Genomic DNA, 22,516 nt, shown 5'->3' on the forward strand with positions numbered 1-22,516 from the left:
CATGGTTAGCAAGACCCAACCATACACCAGACATAAACAAAGGAGCCAAGTCCTGGTGAACTTTCTTTGTAGACAATGTTTGGTTTTGGAAGCAGCAGTGGCTGCCACGGCCTGCACAGCTGTGGGTCTGCGGCCACGGGGGATGAAGAAATGGCAGACACACACAGAAAAGCTGGAGACTTTCAGTGCACACTGCTAACATCCATACTCCAACCAGGGGAAGAAGGCTTTGCTGTTTCCCTGAACCTGGAGCACTGGGATCCTAGAGAGCAATGTTCATGACATGAACTACATTCCTACAGGGAGACATCTGCTGCCAAAGGGGGCACCGTCAAATTAGACTCTGAATAAAAGGGCATAGCTTTCAAATGGTTATTTTAAAGGATGACTTTAAAACTGCCTAATTACATGCTGTGGGACACCCCCACCCATGGGGGCAGCAGAGGGAGGGTGGGAAGAAGAGACAAACGACAGAAAACACAAAAGGAGGGTGACTTGGGAGATTGGTGGTTTGATGGTGTGACTAAGGAGTAAGAGGGTCGTAGGGAGACTATGCTCAAAGTACATTATATATGTGTGAAAGAATAAAAAAGAAAACCAAAAAAAATGTGGGTGGAATTCAGTCCAAGAACAATCACTTGTTCGTGTAAAATTTTACTCCAATTACTTTTATATGATTTTCAAGAGCCCATAAAAATGTCTGGTGAGTGTCGTGTCATTCCCACTGAGTGACTTCTCCAGCTTTGGCTCCTGGGGTTGTTTGCTGAGAACCCTGCTTTTCTCTCAAGGAACTAAGGACTTCCAGGTCAACACATCGTGCAGAACCTTACGGTGACAACTCCCTTCTCTCGGCAGGTGAACACAAGACCCGAGGAGTGCTAAAAGGGACCGGTGGTTGTCAGAGTGGCCCGAGAGGAAGCCTGGTCACCACTGTGTCCACAACCCTGCACTGTTTCCCAAAGATGCTGTTGATGTCGTCTTAATTAACACCGCTCGCCTTCGGTCTGCCAAAGCTCTTCATCATGGGCTGCATGAAGTCAAAGCAAGCATTCCCCTTTCCGACCACATTAGACATCCACAAGCTACACGAGAGTGAAGAAGCGTTCATGCCCGATGACAGCTGTCAAACCAGGACCCCTTCTCCAGTTAGACCCCAGGTCCAAGAGGAAGTGAAGACACTCCCGGAGCCCAGTCCTGTGGTCCTCGAGTTTGCAGAGCGTCTGGCTAAGGAGATCGTGCAGGACGCCCTGCAGCAGTGGGCGTGTGAGAACATCAAGTACTACAACATCCCCTACATCGAGAGCGAGGGCTCTGACACCGCCATCGCCACTGACACCGCCATCGCCATCGGGTGATGGCGCTCCGCTAGGCTCTGGATGTAGTTGGTGCTAGTTTAAATATACAAAAGAAGTTTCAAAACCCCTCCTGGATGTGCAGCCATGTCTATGATATTAGTGTAGAGATGCTTACGATGACGTACGATTTTAGGCAGTTCTATGTTAACATCGATGTATACCTGCTCCATCTTGAATTTGGGTCACAGAAAGGATGGGCAGAGGTCTTGTGGCTCCCAGCAACCAGCTGAGCTGTCTGGCCAAGCATGTTCTTCCCGAGGCAGTGATGGCATCACCAAAGAAAACACTGAATAAAAAGTGCCCAAATTTCAAATGGTTATTTTAAGGGATCGACTTTAAAATGACTATTTCTGTTAATATATACCAAAAAAAAGCCCAGATCATGAAAAGGGGTTTCCTTAAATGCCTTGACAAGGAACTGAACTCCAGCCATAGTGGCCCACAGCCTGTCTACTTCCTGACACCAGTAACCCACAGAGAGCCAGCAGGAAAGGGGCTGCCTCGGGTGCTCTCACTAGGAAGTTCTTTATAGGTGAGAAGGATAGCTGCCGCCCTGGGCCTCAGGGTCCTGCCACAGCTTTGACTGGATGACTTAAACTTTGCACATTACAGCCATCGTTAAAGGATAATTTATAGAAGCCATGACATTAGTTTACGGTACTGAATTAAGAAGCTCTTTGACACCTTTATCCAATATGTCTTAATGACAGAAGCCTGGTCTGCGAGGTGAAAAGCCAAGCCCAATGTCATGGCTAAGCGTGCATTAAAGCCTCCCTGCAGTGCTGGTGCGGGGATGTAGAGCCAACATACAGGGGGTTGTAATTCTCCTCCACTAGACAGCAGAATAGAGCACTCCTCTCAAAGGGAGCACCTGTGTGGGATTTAGCAGTCACTCGCGCTCAAGGGGCGTCTTAGCCACATATTCTCCTCCTGAATGGAGTGCCTGTGTGGGATTTAGCAGTCACAGGGCACCCTTAGCCATAGATTATAGAAATGTTATAAATTAAGCATTTATAGTATATACATTAGTATATACTGTTTTATTTATTTAAAGGACTCAACTATATAAAGCTCAATAGTAACAGAAGGCATAGGGCAAAGTCAGTGGAAGAACAGAGCTGACTGTCCAGGATTGTCACCAAGCTGTGCTAGACACCAGGTCTAACTAGAGAGAGAATAGGCCCACCCACAACAGCCCTTCAGCGATATGCTTTATCAGCATCCTTGAAATCCAAAACCACCGGAGAAAGGCTTTTTTTGGTATCGCTGAGATAAATAGGCACTTGGCTTTGCCAATAACAAGAAACGTTGCCTCTAGTTGTAATAATGTGCTGAAATCCAAGCCAAATAGAGTGAATTCTCCAAGTTTTAGGAGCAAAGAGGCCGTTAAAATGAGCTGTTTTTCAGTTTGCTTTCAGATACCTGGCCATTCCGCTAATTTTACTAAGCCCTGGGAAGCATAGTACCGCGCTATACCTGCAATCCAGTAGCTCACAGAACTAAAGCAACCTCTCCTGTTCCCGGATCTGCACAGACGTCCCTCCCAGTGCGGAGCCCTTTCCCGAAGTACAGTCTCTAGTACGTGGAGCAGCTGTTTCCAGCGTCTATGCTGATGACTCAGGTCATGAATTCCTCACTCATCTGGTTTCTCATGAGATCACCTGTTGCAAGGTTTCCTGTTATTCAAAATATATAATTAAGTATATAAAATATGTATGCTTGTCATAACAAGAAGACATCATCTACACAGAGATAATGCAAGTGGGTTTGGGTTACACGTGAGTATTTCAACTTCGGGTTTCTTCTTTGTTGACTCCCCCAGGGTGGAGCAGTGGTGTCTGCTCCCCGCTGTCTCCCCCTTTCAGCAACTATGACCGGTTTTATCGTGAAGCAAGCACTGTGCCCTCACCTAGTCAGGCTTTAATGATACAGTATCTTTTAAGAGACCTGTCTTTGGAGTATATGAGAATTGTACATCAGCCCATGAACAAGGCTTATGTAGTAGGTGGATAAACCATGTGTGACGAAACTTTCTACCACACTGGATAGTTGTCAGGACAGAGTTTGCACACTTAGCGAGACACCTTTGATAAGAAATCAGCCTTTCATGCCTTCGCATTAAACATCTGATCCTCATTTGAAGTCTTTAAGGAGATGATGAGAAGGGGGCCCCATAAGCAGAAAGATGGCGGACTTATTTGCTACTGGACGGGGCATGTGGAGCATCTGCGTATGGGCAGAGGGATGCTATTAGCACACGGTCTCCCAGAGGCAACCGTGGAGGCAGCTCGGTGGGGGAAATAAACGTGCCAATCCTTACTTACTAAGACCCTAAAGGCCGCAGTGCGCTTCGCTGTTGTATCTTGGTAACGGGCCTTCGATTTAGAACTCTCCCATCTCAGTTGCCTTATTATCAGTTCTTTGCAAACCCCCTGTACCTACTATCACTTAAAGCACAATTTTCAAGGGGACACACAGGATTGTCTTAAGCCCAAAGGACTTTGTATCAAATGTCCCCTAGGCATTAAAATAAATGCACAGAAACGGCAAGCTATGCACGTCCTGCTCGGTCCCCACTGGCACTGGTGGGAGGGGACAGAGTACACGTCTACACTTTATTTTAGAAACCAGAAGCTATACGTGGACACATGATGTCAAGAAACAGTAATGTGTATGTCAGTCTATACACATAGTATCTGCGTGAAGTGACGCAGCCAGCCATGTGTTTCCCCGCGGAGCTGGAAGCGCTAGCTCTAACAAATTCGCTGTCACTTTATCTACGAAACTCATTTTGTTAGCAAAGTCCCTTCTGTAGGAGTTAACTCGGAAGTGATATATTTTCCAAAAAAAAATTTTGTGAAATTTTTTTTGTAAGTATAATAAAAGTCCAATTAAATGAGTTATCAGTACTTACTTATTTAATTGAAGCAAATACTTGTGGTGTGGTCCACTGGTGTCTCACATAAAGACTTCTAGTATGTCTTGTTAACATGGGCACAGACAAGCCCTCGGGTTATTAAGGTCTCATTTCGGAGCTTTAAGAATATAGATGTAACACGTGGTCAATATCGTGATATTATTTCTGAACTGTCTGGAGGAAAAGGCCATCATGGTAAAAATTAAGAGCTGAGGAAATGTAGCCTCCACCTGTGTGGGAGGTACAGGCATGAGCCCAATATTCCTTTCAGTTCTGTTGGTTTTGCTCTTACCTCAGTTCTCTTAGTTTTCCAGGAGCCTGGGATGAAGGAGAAATTATACCAAGTTACAAAACAAATGATTAGCTGAGTCTAATATAAAATTATTCTGACTTAAATCTGCCAGGGGCTGGGGAGATGGCTCAATTTAGAGCACTGGCTGCTCTTCCAGAGGACCCAGGTTTAATTTCCAGTGCCCACATGGTTACTCATAATCATCCTTAACCCCAGATCCAGGGATCTAATGCCCTCTTAGGGCTCTGCAGACAAAATATTGCATACACATAAAATATTTAAAAACTGTCAACCTCCAATTACTAAAGACATTTCTATTTTAAATTGCTTTTGACTTTTCCTACAAAAGTTTGATATAACTTATAAAAAGCAAGGGTGTGTCTGTCTTAGAGGCTGGAGTTTCTTAATTCCTCATTTTTTTTTAAGCTTAACAAATAACTGCAAATAATAGGCATTAAGCTTTCATTTCTACCGGGAAGGTATGTTCCGATGACCCGGAAGAGCTGAGGCAGAGACAGCACTCTGGAGATGGAGCTTCTTTTCCAGTGAGACTCTTCTTCCTGTTTACAGAGTAACTCTTCTGATATGTGTTGTTCCAAATTCTTTCACGTTTTCTTAAATGAACATTTGTTAACATACCCCCTCCAAATTTCAGGGTCTTTATTTTTGATAATCTATACATACTTTGATTAATTAACATATAAACTACCATTGGAAGCCAAAGTTACCATTTTAATGAGAGAATGTAACTGAAGACTCTCTGAAGTACTTGAGAGTTTCCCATCTTTTAAACCAGGGCCCAGCAAGTCATTTCTGATGAAGATCACAGGAGACACTTGAGACGTTGAGGGCCATACAGTATATGTCATGGCGTCTTAGGGTTTTTATCGTTGTGAAGAGACACCATGACCATGGCAACTCTTAAAAGGAAAACATTTAATTGGGGCTGGCTTACAGTTCAGAGGTTGAGTCCATTATCATCATGGAGACAAGGCAGACATGGTGCTGGAGAAGGATCTGAGAGTTCCATATCCTTCACCCATAGTCAGCAGATGCAAATGTGTCATTGGGTGTAGCATGAGCACAGGAGACCTCAGAGTCCACAGTGACACACTTCCTCCAACAAGGCCACACCTCCTTATAGTGCCACTCCCTATGGGGACCATTTTCTTTCAAACCACCACACAATGACCACTTCCAGTAGCCTAGATACAAGGATGGTTTTGCTGCAGTAAAGTTCTAGAAACATTGGCCTTTGACATCAGCTAACTGTTGTATCATGAATGACTATAAACACTGGTGCTTCAACTTCAGGTGACCACCATATCATGGAACATTAGTCTTTTCATTTCCCAACAATTTAAAAGTGAGGAAACCATTTTCAGTTTGCAGGCTGGAAACGGGCAAGCTGAGAGACCTAGCCAGCCTCTGTGATATGTTTACTGACCCTTGCTCCAAAATAAACTTTAGGAGGTCTGGCCACCTCAGAATTTCAGATCACTGCTTCCCAGAGATTTAAAATAGCTATTCAAGTCTTCATTGGTAACTTCCTTTAAACTGGCTGGGTTCCATTTGGGACTCTGGTCTTTGTCAATGAGAACTGTCAAAAGAAGGTAGAGACATTAGCACAGCTTGTTCTGCTACTATCAGATTTAACCACTGAACTGATAACTCTGCCTTACTAGGCATTCTCTTCTATAGCACATTTTTCTGTAACGTTTATGCTTTCAATAAAACCCAGTGAACTAATCTGGCAGTTTAAATATTCCTCTTCCAGCCTCAGACAGAACTATAAATGAAATCTCTGTATTGCAGACAGCTAAATCACGTATTGGTGCAAGAGGGAGAGAAGGCAATAGAGGTCAGAGGGCTCAGGCTTCTAACCAGGCTTTGAGAGGAAAATTAATTACTTGATGTAAAGAAAAGGAGATTGTATACATAATTAAATGTAGATGTTACCATTTTACCAAATCCTCTAGTATTAAAAAAAATCAGACCACCATCAGGTAATCACAAAATCTTCTATTCCTATTTCATTACAGATACATTATATCCCCATAGGATTCTAAGTGTAAACACTTAAGAAAATAAAAAGAGAATCCTGCTTTCTGGGGTTAGTGCACTTGGGTACACACAAGCTATTCAGGATGTGTGGAGGGAGGGGATTCGGGAGCTCAATCTATAATTACAAACAGTTAAAAAAAAGCGTGATACGGTAGCAAATCTCAGACATGCCTAACACACATAACTTTAATAAAGAGTGGAAGTGTGTGTGTGTGTGTGTGTGTGTGTGCGTGTGTGTGCGTGTGTGTGCGTGTGTGTATGTGTTTCCATGTCTGCTTTGTTGCTGCTTGCTTGTGACAGCACAGGAACTGAACCTTACACCTCTTGCACCCTGGGCGAGCATTCTGTCATTATTCTCTATTCCCAGTCTTAATATACAGGCTCTATAGATACTCAGAAGAAACAAGTACAGTTGGAGCAGCAGTCTGGGAACCAGGGAACAAGGATGCAGCTTGTATACAGCTTTCCGCACAATCAAATGCAGATACTGGAGAGGTACGTGTGTTTAGTTTGTTCTGAGATGAAGTCTCAGGTACGCAACCAGCTTTATACTGGACTGAACGCTTCTATTTCCTAGCCAGTGTCAACAGAAGACTGGTCCTGGGCCTGCTTCCCACACGACTTTCCCCCTTCAGTTATGGCTGACACCAGCTACCTCCTTGGGGTTCTACCAAAGGGCACAGGAGTGAGCCCTGAGCACATCTGTGCAAGACAGAAAATGCTGCCCATGCAGGAAGCTCGGCCCACAGGAGGGAGAGCTTCTGGCCCTCTGCTCTGCTGGCAGGGTTCACTTTGCTCTTCCGTAACCAGCAAGGAGCTCATCCTCGATGTCAACATTAGATGTGCTGACACAGCGTTACGGTTGTAAACCACAGCAGGGCTACTAGACAGTCTTCCCCAGCAGATGCTGCTGTCTGTGCTGAGCCAGGAGGCAGCAGTGTTGTCTCACTGTGAGCCAGGCCTGGTGGCGCACACCTCATCCCGGCACTCAGCAAGCTGAGGCAGCGAGACAGGTTTTGGACCAGCCTGGCCCACACAGTAAACCTTGTCTCATAATAAAAGACCTTTTTTTTTCTTTTCAATTTTAGAAACAAAAGTAGCTTGACAAGCAATTACTTTGGGTTTTTGGTTATTACTGGTGGTGGGTTTTGTTTTTGAGCCATGGGCTCTCATGTGGCTCTGGCTGGCCTGGGCTGCACAGAGATCCGCCTGTCTCTGCCTCTGCGCTGTGCCACAGCGGCCAAGCACTTGCTGTGTGAGTCACCAAGTTATTCATGTCACACTGCAAATTAAAACAATTTTACAACAGCAGAGATTTACCAAATCTCAGGGTGTAGAAAACACAGCTTTTTACTCAGAAAAATATTTCTGGGGTTGTAGAGTATAGGCCGGTGGTAGAGCAGTAGGCTTTTCCCCCCCCCCCCCAACACACACACACACACACACACACGAACAGTGCCTGTACTCTATTAAAATGATTAATAAAACCAAGAAAACTGGCCAGTTATGGTATGTTTGGGAGGCAGAGGCAGGAAGGGACATGCAAAATTTATGCAGAAGAAAACAACTCATTTTATATATGGAAAACAGCTCTTCATGAACACAAGAACTATACAGAAAAGGAATGGCTACAAGTTTGCTAGAGAAAAACAATGTAAGCTTTTTCTGAATGTGCTGCCTTGAGAAAGGCAGAAGCGTTACATATAACACCCTCTGTGCTCTCCCAGTGATGCCGACTACCTAAGCATGAGGAGGAGGGTGCTGGGCAGACACTGCCCAGTCATAAGAGAACAGCACAAATGAAGGAGGAACAAGGGGCAGCTGAGGGCTTCTAGGCAACAATTAATGCACCTTTCAAATGCAGCAGAGCGTGTTTACAAGTTCACAGGGCAGGTTCCATGAGTAGAGGGGCGGGCCTGACACACTCACTCATAGGAGGGGACAGGGCCTGACACACTCATGAGAGGGGACAGGGCCTGACACACTCATGAGAGGGGACAGGGCCTGACACACTCATGGAAGGGGACAGGGTCTGACACGCACAGGACATGAATGTGAAACATTAGTTTCGGAGACACCTTTCCATATGTTGTACACACACACACACCAACCATTCTAAAAGTTTAATTTCCACTAAAACAGCCACTGAAGTTAACTGAGAATGCTCACAAACTCCCTTTGTCACTTACCGGCTCGAACGCCTTCATCGAAGTCATGACCTTCCTGAAAGAGTTCGAGAGCAGAGCGAATGGAGTAATTCCGGCACCCTTGCTCCTATGCCCTTCCTCTTCCACCCGCCCCAGCCCTTCGTTCCTATGACTACAGCTGTGACCATGGCACCCGGAGCTGGCGCCCTCCAGACAGCTCCCCTCAGACCACCGCCCAACTTCACTGGCTCGGGCAAGCCCACTGAGGCACATCTCTGCTCCTCCTCAGGTTGGTGCAGCCTCCAACCTGCCCCACCATGCTGCCTTCATGTTGTTCCTTCTCCAGTCCAGGCTCTTGAAGCCACTGATATGGCCACTTCTTTATACTATTCCAGCAAATTCCCTACACTAGCTGCATCCCTGGCTTCCTAAAGAAAAACCATAGCAATGCCATTCCCTTTAAAATCTATGACGTAGAAGTAAGTCGCAAGCAGGCACAGAAGGCTGCCAGGATCCATGATCTCTCCCCAGTCTCAAGGCCATGCCTTCAACTCTGCTTCCTCAACGTCTGTCTGTCTTTCTCACTCCCAACCAAGGACTTACTGTCCCCATTAACAAAAGAGAAGCTCCCAACAGATATACGCACTGTAAATTTTACGTATTCTGCAATGATTTTCCTAACTAGAAAATAACAACACTCGGTATAAAATTCTTACCATACAGGCTTGACTTAGCCGATACTCCATGGTCAGTACCTCTGGCAAGGTCTTGGAAGAGCCCTCCATGAGCTGCCTCAGTGTGATCTTTAGGGATGTCGGAGACATTTTGTTAATCACCTTTGGGGAAAAAAAATATTCCTTGTTAGCCAACTGCCACTTTGTTGTATGTAATAAGCCAGCTAAATTCCTATGCAAGCCAGACTAACACCTGCGCTTTAGACCTTCTTCCATGGGCCAAAGACTCATAAAAACACGCCTTGGCCTCGCCCTGCCAAAGCAGGAGACACAAACGTGCCAGCCCACCACAGCAGGAACACAGAGCCTTCCACGAATGGAGCGACACAGAGCCTAGTCAAATAAAGCTTACTGGAGTGTGTGCACAGATTCCACATCATCTCAGGGGCATCCTTCAACATCTCAAGGCAGGAAAGGACAGCTGAGCAGCCAGGAGGGGAAGGAAGGAGTTGCTGACTGCTCTGTCCTGGGCTCTCAGGAAAGAGCTTAAAGAAAGTAAGCAAAGGGAGGAGCAGGGAGGTAGCAGCTGTGACCTGGACGTGTCTCAACTGAAGCGGGCTCTTCGCCTTTGAGAAACCTCGATGTAACCTGGACAGAGAAAACATGACTAACTCTCCTTTAATATTAATTAAAAAGAATGTCATACCCTATCCTTCAGCTACAATGTCATGGGACTTGTTCTGAATCTAAAGAGCCTATTACTAGTATTCCAAGCCACGCAGCTGACTGTGGCCACCTGATTGACACAAGAAAGAGGCCACCACATACCTGCATTCTCCTTTATAACTGCACAAACCGCTTTCAGATGGATTATTGATTGATGGCTCAGAGGTTTAAACTGGGTTCAAAGAACTCTCACTTTGAATTCTATATTTTTTATTTTTAAACTTTTATTTACTTTTTTAGTTTTATATGTGTATTACTTCATTATAATCTACTGCGTATCTTCTTACCCACTGAAGACATTCTTCTCTCCAACAAGCAACAAGTCCCCTTGCTACATTCGTGTCTTTCTATGTGTGTGGTCCACTGCATTTAGCTAGGGATGCCCACCTCCTCCTTCTGTACAAAGTAACAGCCATGAAAGTAAAGGGAATTCCAAGGAAGATGATGGAGAGGGATTAAACAGATGTGTCTAAAATGTAATTTTGTCAGTACAGAGAAACACAGAGGACTGTACCTTAAGAAGGCTCAAGGAGAGGCCTTTAAAGTTCTTAGCGCTTCCTACCCTGACTTCTCTTCCTCCCTGACTTGTAATGATGTCACTGGATGAGAATGCACAAATCCATGGACTCAGTCAGGCAGTGACGTCCCACTCTGGGGGAAGAATCCACTCCACTGAGAGCACGAGCAAGACAAAGCGTGGACCATGACTGGATTGGGCCTCTGCCTGGGTGCTTGGGCTCAGACACCGAAACCCTCAGGTCCTCAAACTGGTCTTGGTTGATAAAGATCTCCTCACACAGCAATAGCAACATGGGTGTTCTGAAAAGCTTCCCCCAGGACAGGAAGACAACATGAGGAGCTCTCACCATTCCCACCAAATAGTGCTGGTGGTATAAGCCAACGTAGGAAGATGGGCAGTGGGGTGTGAACGGAAAATGGGAAGGATGCAGGTGAAGAAGTTAGAAGAGAAAAAGAAGGGAAGAGAAAGTTAAATCCCCAAATATTCAAAGTAATCTATAAACTATAAATATTTCCACAATGAGTTTAGCCATTATGGATACAAGGCACAAGGTATATATACAAATTTTGGCTTCAGTTTTACTTCTATATCTTAACAAACAAAAAATTAACTTTTAAATGATACCATTTTCAAAGGTATCAAAACCATCACTATCTAGTGATAAGTCCAATGAAAAACATACCAATGCAATTCTCCATTAAGAAATTGCAACGTCACCGAGATGAACGTGGGCCTAAATGAGAGAGCACAGCACATGTGCAAAAGAAGAGGTGTGAGCATTCCTCTAAGGAGACCGGAATTCTGTTGCGCTGGGTGGAAAGAGCACGTGACCAGTCCCCAGTGACCGTCACTGAATACGGACATGTGCTGGGGAATGGGCAGACACTTGGTGACTCCACCTGGAAGTCTGGTTCTCTCCAATCTCACTCCATGTGCCTTCCCTTTGGCTTTTCTGAGTATGTGTCACTACATGCCAAGTCTTGTGAGTCCTGCCAGGAGGTCACCAAACTCACGGGAGGGCTTGGAGACTCTAAACATAAAACATAATATTGATTTTTCTCTTTGGAAGGTATTAAAGGTCCTAATGCCTTTGTATATGATATATTTTATTATCTGAAAGTTTTCAAAGGTCGCCAAATACTTTCCTTAAAAGGTCTAAAAGAACAAACAATAAAGGGGAAAGGCAAGCTGGGTTACTATGAAACCCTTTGTTCTTCGTGTGGAATCGGGAAGAGAAAGAGAAGGTAGGGGCTAAAGGAGAAAGTGTATGCAATCCAGATGCCAACTGAAGGACTCATACCCAGAACGAATAAATTTTACAAAATATGATGAATATTTAAAGGTACTCCGTGTGAAAAGACACTCATATGGTCAATAAACATATAAAATGGCATCTGACCTCATTAGTTATCATGGAAATGCACATCAAAACCACAGTACAATGTTATTTTGTGTGCTCTTGAATGACCAAAATGAAGAAATGGTAGCACATAGTGCTACGAGTGTGGAACCAACCAGGGCTCAAAAACAAGCAGAAACCACCTTATTGGAAGAGTATTTAGGATAATAAATATGTGTACATACAAGGCAGGGCTTTGTAATACTACTTGTGGCTATATATCTAACAGAAATATGAATCGTACAATAATAAGGCATATATAAAAATGTCCAGGGCCACAACAATTCTTACAGTAAAAACCTGCTAGGAACCCCAGATATATTGTGCAATGGAGTGTCTTGTCATTCTGGAAATAAATATCCAATCCACTGCTGTGCAGCACGATGTGGGCTCATCTGCAGATGAAGACAGGCTAAGACACATTTCAGGTGTGGAGAAGCAGACCTTCTTTTTCTCTGTCTAGGATTCTGAAATACTTCAGGTTTCACCCAATCCTATGACAGGCCCAAGGGTATCAAGCCCATGCATACAACACTTAGCCCAGCTGGTTTTCCGCTGCTGTTAACCAGTTTTATGTAGAAAATCCAAAGTGCTGTTAACTCTGAGGAACACTACTTAAAACTCAACGGTGACAGGAAATGGAGGCATGCCAGCTTAAACTGTATCACTTCTTTATTTAATCGCTCAGTTAAAGAAGACCATCTTTCATATTAAACATTATTTATAGGCTAAATCGCCACTGTAATGTCACCAGGTGTCTACTCTGCAGTGACACAGTCCTTCCAAAAAAATATTTGTTTGCTTCTCCCAGAAGACAAAGGGACATTTGGAAATGCAATACTGCCACTAAAGTCCTTCTCTGTTACATGCAAAGGACACAAAACCAGCTTCAGTTGGTTTCTCAATAGCCAGAAGATGGACATGACATTTGGGTACAGTCATGGTTTAGGAGAAAGGCCTTCAGAGGCTTTGTAAACAAACACCATGATGGAATACTAACAACCCCCAGGCAGGCTTCCCTGTCCCAAGATGTCCAGACTCAGCATTACCTTCAATTGTTGTATGGCAAAAGGTGAACCATCCTGCCGTAAGTTTTCAATAATCTGTTCCACAGAACTGGCTGAAAAACAACTGTAAAAAAGAAGCACAATTTCACCAGCACACAAGTAATTCCCATTTCCCAGACACCAGTGCGCCTGAGCGCTGGCTTTCCCCAAGCCCCACTTCAATATGAAGACTTCCAAGGTGTTTTGCGAGGGAAGAAATGCTCACCACTTCCCTGGTAAGAACAATTGTCATCTACCACTGCTAGTGAACCGTGAAGCTCTCCTGCCTTCTCAATTGCTTCTGTGCATTCCTGGGACTTACACTTAATACTGCCCAAACTACAAAACCCATGCTTCAACACAGAGCACAGCACTGTCTCCCAGCCACCTTCCTCCTGCTCTTCCCTTGGGCCAGCGGGCTAGTCCCAGATCACAGCACAGAGCCTCTGGCTGACTGGTTTAATAGTACCTTCTTGGAAGATGATGTTGTAAAGACAAAAGGTAAGGTAATTCAATTATTCTCTGGCCTTTCTCCCCAACTTTAAAAAGAGATATTTGTATTAAAATGAGAAAGCATGGGAGAGGCCAGTAAGAAATAACTACTCTTGGAAGAGTGGGTGAGAAGTTACTTTCAAAGGTAAATGAAAATAAAAGCAGGGTACTATCCATCTCAAAATGTGGAGCTTTCTCAAACAATGACAGTGGGAGCAGATCTGACTTGATTCAGCCTCCCAAAAATCAGCGTGATCAGTACCTTGTCTTAAGTACCTGTTTATTTTGTCCATGTGTTCCTCAAATATGACAGATTTGTCTTGATCCATCTTGGACTGTTTGAAAAGAAGAAATCTGAAGTGACTCAAATCTTTTAAAAAAAATCCTTTAAAAGTTCGTCACGTTTAATGATACACTTTGTGACAGATTATCACTTTCATTCAAATTACATTTAACACTCTCATAAATAGCTGCCACCATATGTTCAAAAATCAGAGAATCTGCAGAGCTCCAGATAAGTGTTTCAGAGTGCCAAAGGCACTTTTATTTCTTTATTTTTGTCATCTTAATGTTTCTGTGCATCTAAAGATAAGAGTCTAGGACCTAAGACCTTAGAACACCATGTCAAGTACCCATCAGAACTAGAAACCCCGCTGCCTGCCTGGCATCCCTGCAGCTCGACCTTCAGGGGGAGAGAACTACCCCGGAAGTCAACCACAAGAGCTAGGCAACTACAGTATTCAGTACTCAGCCTGTACAGGCTCTCAACCTGAGCTCTCTCCTGTTTATATTCAGTTAATCTCTCTTTTACCACCCATATCTCACACCACATACCAGGCACCTTCTTATAAACATGTGCCGCTTTACCAAGGTCATTTTTGCGGTACAGAATGCGTACTGTATCGGAAGGCGAGGCTGCATTGCAGCAATGGCCTGAGTTTTGGTGTACAAGGCAGCCCTGTTACACAGCTTTTAGACACTCAACTCCAATCAAGCTATCGCTTGAAAGCCTGTGTATCATGTATTTCTCCATTCCAGTACTTAGGAATCCAGCCCCCTGGACGGTCCTGTTTATCTTCAGTGAGTTATATGGCGTGCCCACCACAGCTGCCAACTGCATGAAGCATTCCCAGGACCAGGCAAGTACCTCCATGTGAGGAAGAGCTCCCCGAGTGCCAGTGCACGGAGGAGGACAGCAGGCTCTCTCAGTCTGCAAGCCCGCTGCTCGAAGCGGCTACAGGTCCTCTCCCTTCTGCACAGCACCCGCCCATCCCCGGCCTTGGCCGGGCTTTCTAGACTTTTGGAGATCTAACTGCACTCACTAAAACTTGTAAGACATTTTTATTTTTATTTTTTCCTGCTCCACACCGGTATCCCTGCCTCCAGGTCTCTCTGTTCTTCCTCCCCTACTCTCTCCCTTCCTCTTTGTGGCACTGAAGAATCAGCCTTACAGATGCACATGCCGAGCAAACACCCCACCACCACGCTACACCCCTGCCCACTGCGCAGGTTACGCAGGTCTTTAGAGGCTCCTGGCTCCTTAAAGGGCTCGCCACAGGACTCAGCTACTCCAGCTGGCCCCCACCCGGAAGGATGATGTCACAATCTCACTTTGAGCTAGAGCCCTCTTCTCTAATGCTGCCATTGTATTGATACATTGTTTCCACCTTTGTTTCCTCTCATTTCATTTGACTTCATCAATCTCTGCCCTTTTCTTCCTTTACTACAATTTCAGTGAAATTTTAGACGATCATGTATTTAATTGTGATTTGTAAGGATTCTTGGCTTTATGTATTTGTGTGTGCGCGAGCACACATGTGCACACACGCACGTACAAATGTATAGGGTGGGTATGTAATTGTAGAGACCAGGCATCAACCTTGTGTGTTATTCCTCTTCCAGTGTTAGTTCACTGGCACTTGGAGCTCACCTTTTAACCTAAGCTAGGCCGGCTGGTCAACAGGTCTCAGGGGACTTCTGGTCTCCACCTTCCCAGAGTTGGGGTTACAAATGTACCATATCTCAATTTATAAAAAACTCCCGTAAGTGGGCGCTGGGGATCAAATTCAAGTCCTGAGACGCTTGTGCAGCAAACACTTTACTGACTGGGTCACTACTGCCCCAGCTTCTATTTTTGGCCTTTATAAGAAAACTCAGGTGACATAAGAAATGAAACATTGTGGCATATTGTATTATTAGCGGTTCATTTCAGCAGCGCCACACATAGTCTGAACGTTGAACCTGTGTCACAGAAATGCCACAGAGCACAGCAGAAGCTCCTGCAGAAGCTCATTCCAAAGCTGAGCACTTAAGTTCAAAAGACAAGCTATGCAGTTTCACAGGAGGAGGGCAGGTATCAGATGGCTAGCCCAACCCTGAAGCTCTGGTCCTCTCACCAAGCCCTGAAATAAATGACTCTCAATTTTATTTTATTTTTTTTTTTTTTTTTTTGTCTTTTGAGACAGGGTTTCTCTGCAGCTTTGGAGCCTGTCCTGGAACTAGCTCTTGTACACCAGGCTGGCCTTGAATGCAGAGATCTGCCTGCCTCTGCCTCCTAAGTGCTGGGATTAAAGGTGTGCGCCACCACCACCCGGCTCCTCAATGCTCTTTGTATTGAAGTGAACCAGTGCTTACTGTCTGCTTGCTGTGTGAGCACGGTACATTCCTGTGATTGGGAACCACTTACCTGTGCTTGGTGGCTTTCTAAGACACCCGCAATATCTTCTGCCGAGGGTGACTTCAAGGCCAGCAACTCTTCCTCTAACTTGTGCAGCTAAAAGGAACGAAAACAAGACCCGCAACTTGACAGAGGCAGAAAGCTTTTAACCCCTTGGGGTCCATATCTTAAGATCTATGTTCCCTTCACATCAGCCCTGGAAGACATATGGACTGCAGCTCCCTGCACATGCACAGCAAATGCTGCCTCCGAAGGGAGGATGAGACAGGAAACGAAGCAGCCCTTCTGTTGTGAACAGTGGAGGAGGAGAGGGACGGTGGGGAGGATGTGGGGCTGGGCTGCAGTACTTTGTCTGAGCTCATACAGCTATAACCAATAAATTCTACTTTCACACTCATATTCCCAAAGACCCGTGATCTCAACCCAAAAAATTACCTTCTCTGAATCTACAAAATGGGTGGCGATTCCTGCTCTGTGCACATCTCTTCCTTTCAGTCTGAACCCGGTCAGTGCAAGGAAGTAACCCAGTCTGCCTTGAAGTCTTGGCAAGAAATAACCGCCGCCCACGTCAGGAAAGAGCCCTGTAAGTAAGGACAGCAAAAAGAATAATTCGAACAGAGAGTGGAGTGGGTCTCTTACATCATGCAGCCATTTCTACACAGACGGAACCTGTACTACAAATATCACATGCTATATATCGAACTCGAATCACAAACATGTTATAAGCTGTTAACGTATTTTGTACATTTTCCAAATTCTTTGAATCTCATTGCTAGAGAGGTCACTAAAGTATGTGACGTACGCAGTCAAGTATTTGACAGTACCTTGTATATTAGGAGCATGTGGTATTGGGGAACAGATGGCTCAGTGGGGACCTGCCTTTGACTCCGAGACCTTACACTTCAAAATTCAGGTGTGGCAGCATCTGATTTCAGTCCCAGAACTGGACAAGCCAAAGCCAGAGAGGTACCGGGGTCACATGACTAGCTTGACCAAGCTCCCGGAGAGAGACCCTGTCTCAAAGACAAAAGGTGGGCGGTACCTAGAGAGTGGGAGTCAGTGCAGCCAACAAAATATCTGCTTTCCAAACAGAAAGCACGGAGCTTCTTTTCCTATTAACTCGGGAGAGGGCCTTTCGGAGTAGCCCAGTGTGGACGTGGACTTGTGGTCTCTTCCCTCAGCCTGCCGCCTCCCCAGTACTGGGATTACAGGCATGGGTTACCATGCCCAGAACGTATGGTATTTTGAACATAAATTCCTCTCAGAGTCTTACTTCATGTTTCTGAAACTTTCCAGAGGCCGTGTTTTCTCTGAGAACACCCCTAACATAGCTGTAAGTGTCAACCCATGTTTCCAGTTGCATCTCTTAGACCACACGCTGGCCCAGTCTCTCGAGCATCTTCTCATCTGCCCGGCACTCACCTCCTGACCAGAATCTCAGTGACATTCTGAACACAGGAGACCCTCCTGTCCTGACACGTGCCCTTGTCCTACATGGCATGGCCCAGCCTTTGACACACAATGAGCGCTTCTTTTCCTCATGGCTGTCTCTAGTGGCTTGACCTCTGAGTGCTGCAGAGACCACACCTGCTATTAGGATACCCACCTGGGGTTAGCTGCCTTGACTCCCGTGGATTTAAGTAAAATCTATATGCTGATTACTCTCAGTTATTAACAGAATTGTTCCCCAAATCTGTATGTTGAAGCCTCAGCCCACAATGTAACTGTATTATTTAGAGGTGTAGCTTCAGGTGATATGGAATAATCCTTTTGTACACTGTAAAGATCTTAATTTAATAAACAGCTAAATGACCATTAGCTAGGCAGGAGGTGCAGGCTGACACCCAGACACAGAGGACTCTGGGAGGAGAAAGGCGGGGTCACCAGAAGATGCAGAGCGAGCAAGACAAGCTGGAGGGCAGGTAAAGCCAAAAAGCCACACAGCAATACATAGATGAATAGAAATGGATTAAGTTGTAAGAGCTAGTTAGAAACAAGCCTAAGCTATGGGCAAGCATTTATAATTAATAAGTTTCTGTGTTATTACTGGGGAGCCGGTTTTGCCCAATGAAAAGGTCCAAGACATTCAGGTATGTTGGAGTGCAAGGGAGACGCCATAAACCAACAGAACTATCTTTATGAAAGAGATACACACACGGAGGAAAGGCTACATGAAGACAGGGCAAGGAGGCGGCCATCTGAAAGTTGAAGGAGGCGGCTCAGGAGGAACTGAGCTTACTGACAGCTTGACCTTGACTCTCAGCCCCCAGAGATGTGAGAACCAATGTGCTGCTTTTAAGCCAAGCAGTCTGCGGTTCTGTAGAATAGGCCCAAGCTGATCAGCAGTCTCAAACCTAGCTGTGCCTTTTCCCTCAAACACCAAACTCGAGCGCTGTCTTCTCTGCAGTCACATAGTGAGCAAGCATCTCCACAGGCAAAACCACAGCTCTCTGGGCTCGCATCCCTTCAACTACAGTGCTCTTTCCGCCCAGAAGCACAAACCAAATGGCCTGGTGCTGTCCCTAGTTACACCTCAGGGTCACTCCATCCAGGGCTCCCCTTAGAGCTCATCAGTACAGTGTGTGAAGAAGGGACCTGAGCCTCGGGAAGGGATACAAGAACTAAGTGGAAAGGCAGAGGCCTGAACACCAAATCCACCAACTAGATGAAGACAAAGGGATTGGGTACCACACAGACACAAAGGCAGATCTTGCCTCTGTAGTCAGAAATAACCGATGGACGATTAAAGCATCATCCCCAGACTACACTAAAACAAACCCAAACCTCGAACATCTACAAGATCAAAGTATTTCCAAGCAACTTTCATTCATCTTGGAAGAAAGTCCAAGACCATTTGTAAGACTTCAAAACGTCAAAGCCCAGCTGTGGTAGCACACACTTTTAACCCCAGACACCATGAAGTATAGACAGGTAGATGTAATATAGACAGGTCTATGTAAATGCAAGCCAGTCAGGACCATTCAGAGCTACATTGTATGTGGGGATGGGATGGGGGTGATAAGCCAGGGAGGGAGTCAGGAAAAAGAAAAACAAAACAAAAAAAGTCTTCAAAAGTATTCAGCACCCAATAAAAGAAAAGTTACCTTTGGAATCTAATAAAAACTTACTAGCTGTCTTAGTCAGGGTTACTATTGCTGCGATGAAATACATGATCAAATGCGAGTTGGGAAGCAAAGGTTCATTGGGCTTACATCTCCACACCCATCCTCCATCACTGAAGGAAATTAGGATAGGAACTCTAACGGGTGGAAACCTAGAGGCAGAAGCAGGTGCAGAGGCCATGGAGGGGAGCTGCTTACTGGTTTGCTCTTCATGCTTGCTCAGCCTGCTTTCTTATAGACTTAGGACCCCTAGCCCGGGGATGACACAACCCACCATGGACTGGGCCCTCCGCATCAATGGCTAATTAGGAAAATGCCCTACAGGCTTGACTACAGCCCCACCTGATGGAAGCTCTTTCTTAATCGAGGTTTCCTCTTACAGAAGACTTTAGCGTGCATCATGTTGACATACAACTATCCAACACTAGCCACCTAGTGGTTCCATCAGTCCCAGCACTTTGGTGGCAGAGGTAGGTGGATCTGAGTTCAAGGCCAGTCTAGCTTACGAAGACCCTATCTCAAAGAGAAAAGAAAATACTAAACATCTAATACAGCAAGATAAATACAATGCACAGTGAGACTAAATGAACCAAAACTGACATAAATGCAATAACTTGCTCATATGTTCAAAAGGCAGAGACAGAAGTTTTATTTATTAGCAACTCAAATCGAGTTTCCATAGATTAAAACTGAGATAAATGCACAGGCTGAAAAATATTTACAAATGCTAGGAGCGAGCAGATTGGACTTTGCAGAGGAAGAAGTTTAAAATATAGAAATGGAAACTAAATAAAAAAAAGAGAAAAGAAAATAATTTAAAATGAACAAAGAACAGGTCTTGATATATAGGTCTGTAACTATAGTTACTGATACAGATGCAGATGACGGCCGTGCGGAAGGACCACAGGTCTAAGGACTGCGTGGGCTACGGGATGGGTGCCTGCCTGTCCTGAGTAACTAACAACACTGTCTCACAGTTCATAAAAAGAAGTAAAGGGTTGGGCCCATTCCTCAACAGTAGAGCTCTTGCCTAGCACTGTTAACTGTTAAGCCTTGAGCTCAATCCCTAGCAACACACACACACACACACACACACACATAATCACACATACATATATACACTCACATACATGCACACACACACATACACCGCAAATGCATGTACACATATACAAGCACACACTCACACCCACATACATACACACATATACACACATGCACACATTCACTCATGCATGCACATACATGCTCACAAAGCAAGATCACAGCTAACATTAAGTATAAAAGTTGTACCTGAAAGAGGAAGGAGAGAAAAATATTTAAAGAAATAGTAAAAAAAAAAAAAAAAACAAATTCCAAAGTTGAAAGAATGAATCTAAGTAATAATAAACACATACACATGAAAGATCAAGAGAACTGTGCCCAGAAATATTATAATCAAATAGCCTAAGAGAAAAGAGAAAGGCTTAAGAGAAAAGAGAAAAGAGAAAGGCTTAAGAACACCCATAGAAGTACACACATTTATTAACACTGTTGAAAGAGAGACAGGGATGAAATGAATTCTTCCATAGGGAACAACGTAAACTAGAGATGGTGTCCCGGCACCTCTAACGTGCTGGAACTCCTGGGCTCACGGTGGAGCTGCGTACTACGTCTACTGGACAACATCCGAGCCAGTTCCACCATGGAGTGGTGAACATCCGGACTCCAAAATGCATGCAGCTCACAACCCACTGAACGTCAGAAGCAGCCACACAACACACTCTCCCCAGAGCATCAGCTGAGCATTCTCCCGATCATGTGGCTGACCAGGAGCTTCACACCAGAGCATCTCACCACACAGCGGTGGCCAGGAAGAGAGGAGAATTCAAAACTTGGAGTATACAGTTTCTACCGAATGTGTACATAGATAATTTTTTTAAAAAGCCAATTAACCTACTTTTATCTGACAAGACTAGAAAAATAGAGCAGCAGATAAAAACTAAAGTAACTGAAAATAAGCAATAAACATATCAGCAAAGCCGGACAGTGGTGGCGCACGCCTTTAATCCCAGCACTCGGGAGGCAGAGGCAGGCGGATCTCTGAGTTCGGGGCCAGCCTGGTCTACAAGAGCTAGTTCCAGGACAGGCTCTAGAAACTACAGGGAAACCCTGTCACGAAAAACCAAAAAAAAAAAAAAAAAAAAAATCAGCAAAAAACAGTTACATGAAAACCAAATTCTGATTTAAGGTCAATATAATTGATAAGCTTCAAATTAGAATAATCTGAAGAAAAAAAGTAATAGACATAAAATTAATCAAGAATAAGAGGGGCAGAAAACACTACAGAGTCTACACATCTTAGAATATCATGGGCACTATTATGCTGGTACATTGTAAAGAGTCCTTCAAAGACTCAACCTACCAATGCTTGTGCAAGGAGACAGCTTGACCAGCCAGCATGTACCAGAGGCTTTGACTCTATGATTACAAACTTTCTCAAAAAGGAAACTACCAGCCTAGATGGCTTTCCTGATGTATTCTACATTTAGATGATACCAATTCTACACAAGCTGTTCCAGAAAGGAAAAAGAAATAAGCAAACAGAATTACCAATACTTATACAAAGAAAAGACATTACAAATCTCATTTCAAACTCCTCAAGCTCCTCAGAGCTACAAAAATTACAAACTTTCAACAAGTCAAACCAAACAACATAGTAAAAGGTTTACAAATATCAGAAAAAGTTGTATCAGAGGTAAATGTCTATGTGAAAGACAATAAAAATAATTTACCATTAACAAACTAAAAGAAAAAAAATAAAAGCAAATGATTATCTCAATAGGCATAGGAACAAAATTCTGACAAAATCCAATGCCCGTTCTTCACCAATGTGGAAGGAATGCTCCTCAAGCTGACAAAGATGTAGTGGATTCTCTTATTAGTAACTAAGAGCCTAAGAGCTCTAGAGCAACAAGAAGACATAATACCCCAAACAGTAGATGGAAGGAAATAAACTCAGGGCTGCCATCAATGAAATAAAAATGATAACAAAATCAATACAAAGAATCAATGAAACAGAAATGGTTCTTTGAGACTAATCAAC

The 22,516-nt window shown here is 44.3% G+C and overlaps 2 protein-coding genes across 2 annotated transcripts in view; one reads left to right on the forward strand and one right to left on the reverse strand.

Moving 5' to 3' along the window:
- The first annotated feature begins 860 nt into the window (after positions 1 to 860).
- On the forward strand, positions 861 to 4,254 carry C18H2orf88 (chromosome 18 C2orf88 homolog). The gene is made up of 2 exons (XM_038315305.1): positions 861 to 1,887; positions 2,763 to 4,254. The coding sequence occupies exon 1, from the start codon at positions 1,023 to 1,025 to the stop codon at positions 1,353 to 1,355; it is 333 nt and encodes a 110-aa protein (XP_038171233.1). The 5' UTR covers positions 861 to 1,022; the 3' UTR covers positions 1,356 to 1,887; positions 2,763 to 4,254.
- Positions 4,255 to 5,209: 955 nt separating this feature from the next.
- Positions 5,210 to 22,516, reverse strand: part of Hibch (3-hydroxyisobutyryl-CoA hydrolase) — a 51,537-nt gene continuing 34,230 nt past the window's right edge. The window contains exons 8-14 of the mRNA XM_038315304.2: positions 16,745 to 16,890; positions 16,319 to 16,405; positions 13,909 to 13,967; positions 13,144 to 13,225; positions 9,492 to 9,611; positions 8,818 to 8,851; positions 5,210 to 6,164 (exon numbers count right to left, since the gene is read on the reverse strand). Coding sequence (XP_038171232.1) covers positions 6,049 to 6,164; positions 8,818 to 8,851; positions 9,492 to 9,611; positions 13,144 to 13,225; positions 13,909 to 13,967; positions 16,319 to 16,405; positions 16,745 to 16,890 — 644 coding nt within the window. The 3' untranslated portion in view covers positions 5,210 to 6,048. The remainder of the gene's footprint in view (positions 6,165 to 8,817; positions 8,852 to 9,491; positions 9,612 to 13,143; positions 13,226 to 13,908; positions 13,968 to 16,318; positions 16,406 to 16,744; positions 16,891 to 22,516) is intronic.

This window comes from Arvicola amphibius, chromosome 18, assembly GCF_903992535.2.
Source record: "Arvicola amphibius chromosome 18, mArvAmp1.2, whole genome shotgun sequence".
Lineage (NCBI taxonomy): Eukaryota > Metazoa > Chordata > Mammalia > Rodentia > Cricetidae > Arvicola > Arvicola amphibius.

Coding starts and splice junctions, on each gene's coding strand:
- C18H2orf88 (XM_038315305.1), top strand. CDS start 1,023: ATGGGCTGCATGAAGTCAAAGCAAGCATTCCCCTTTCCGACCACATTA.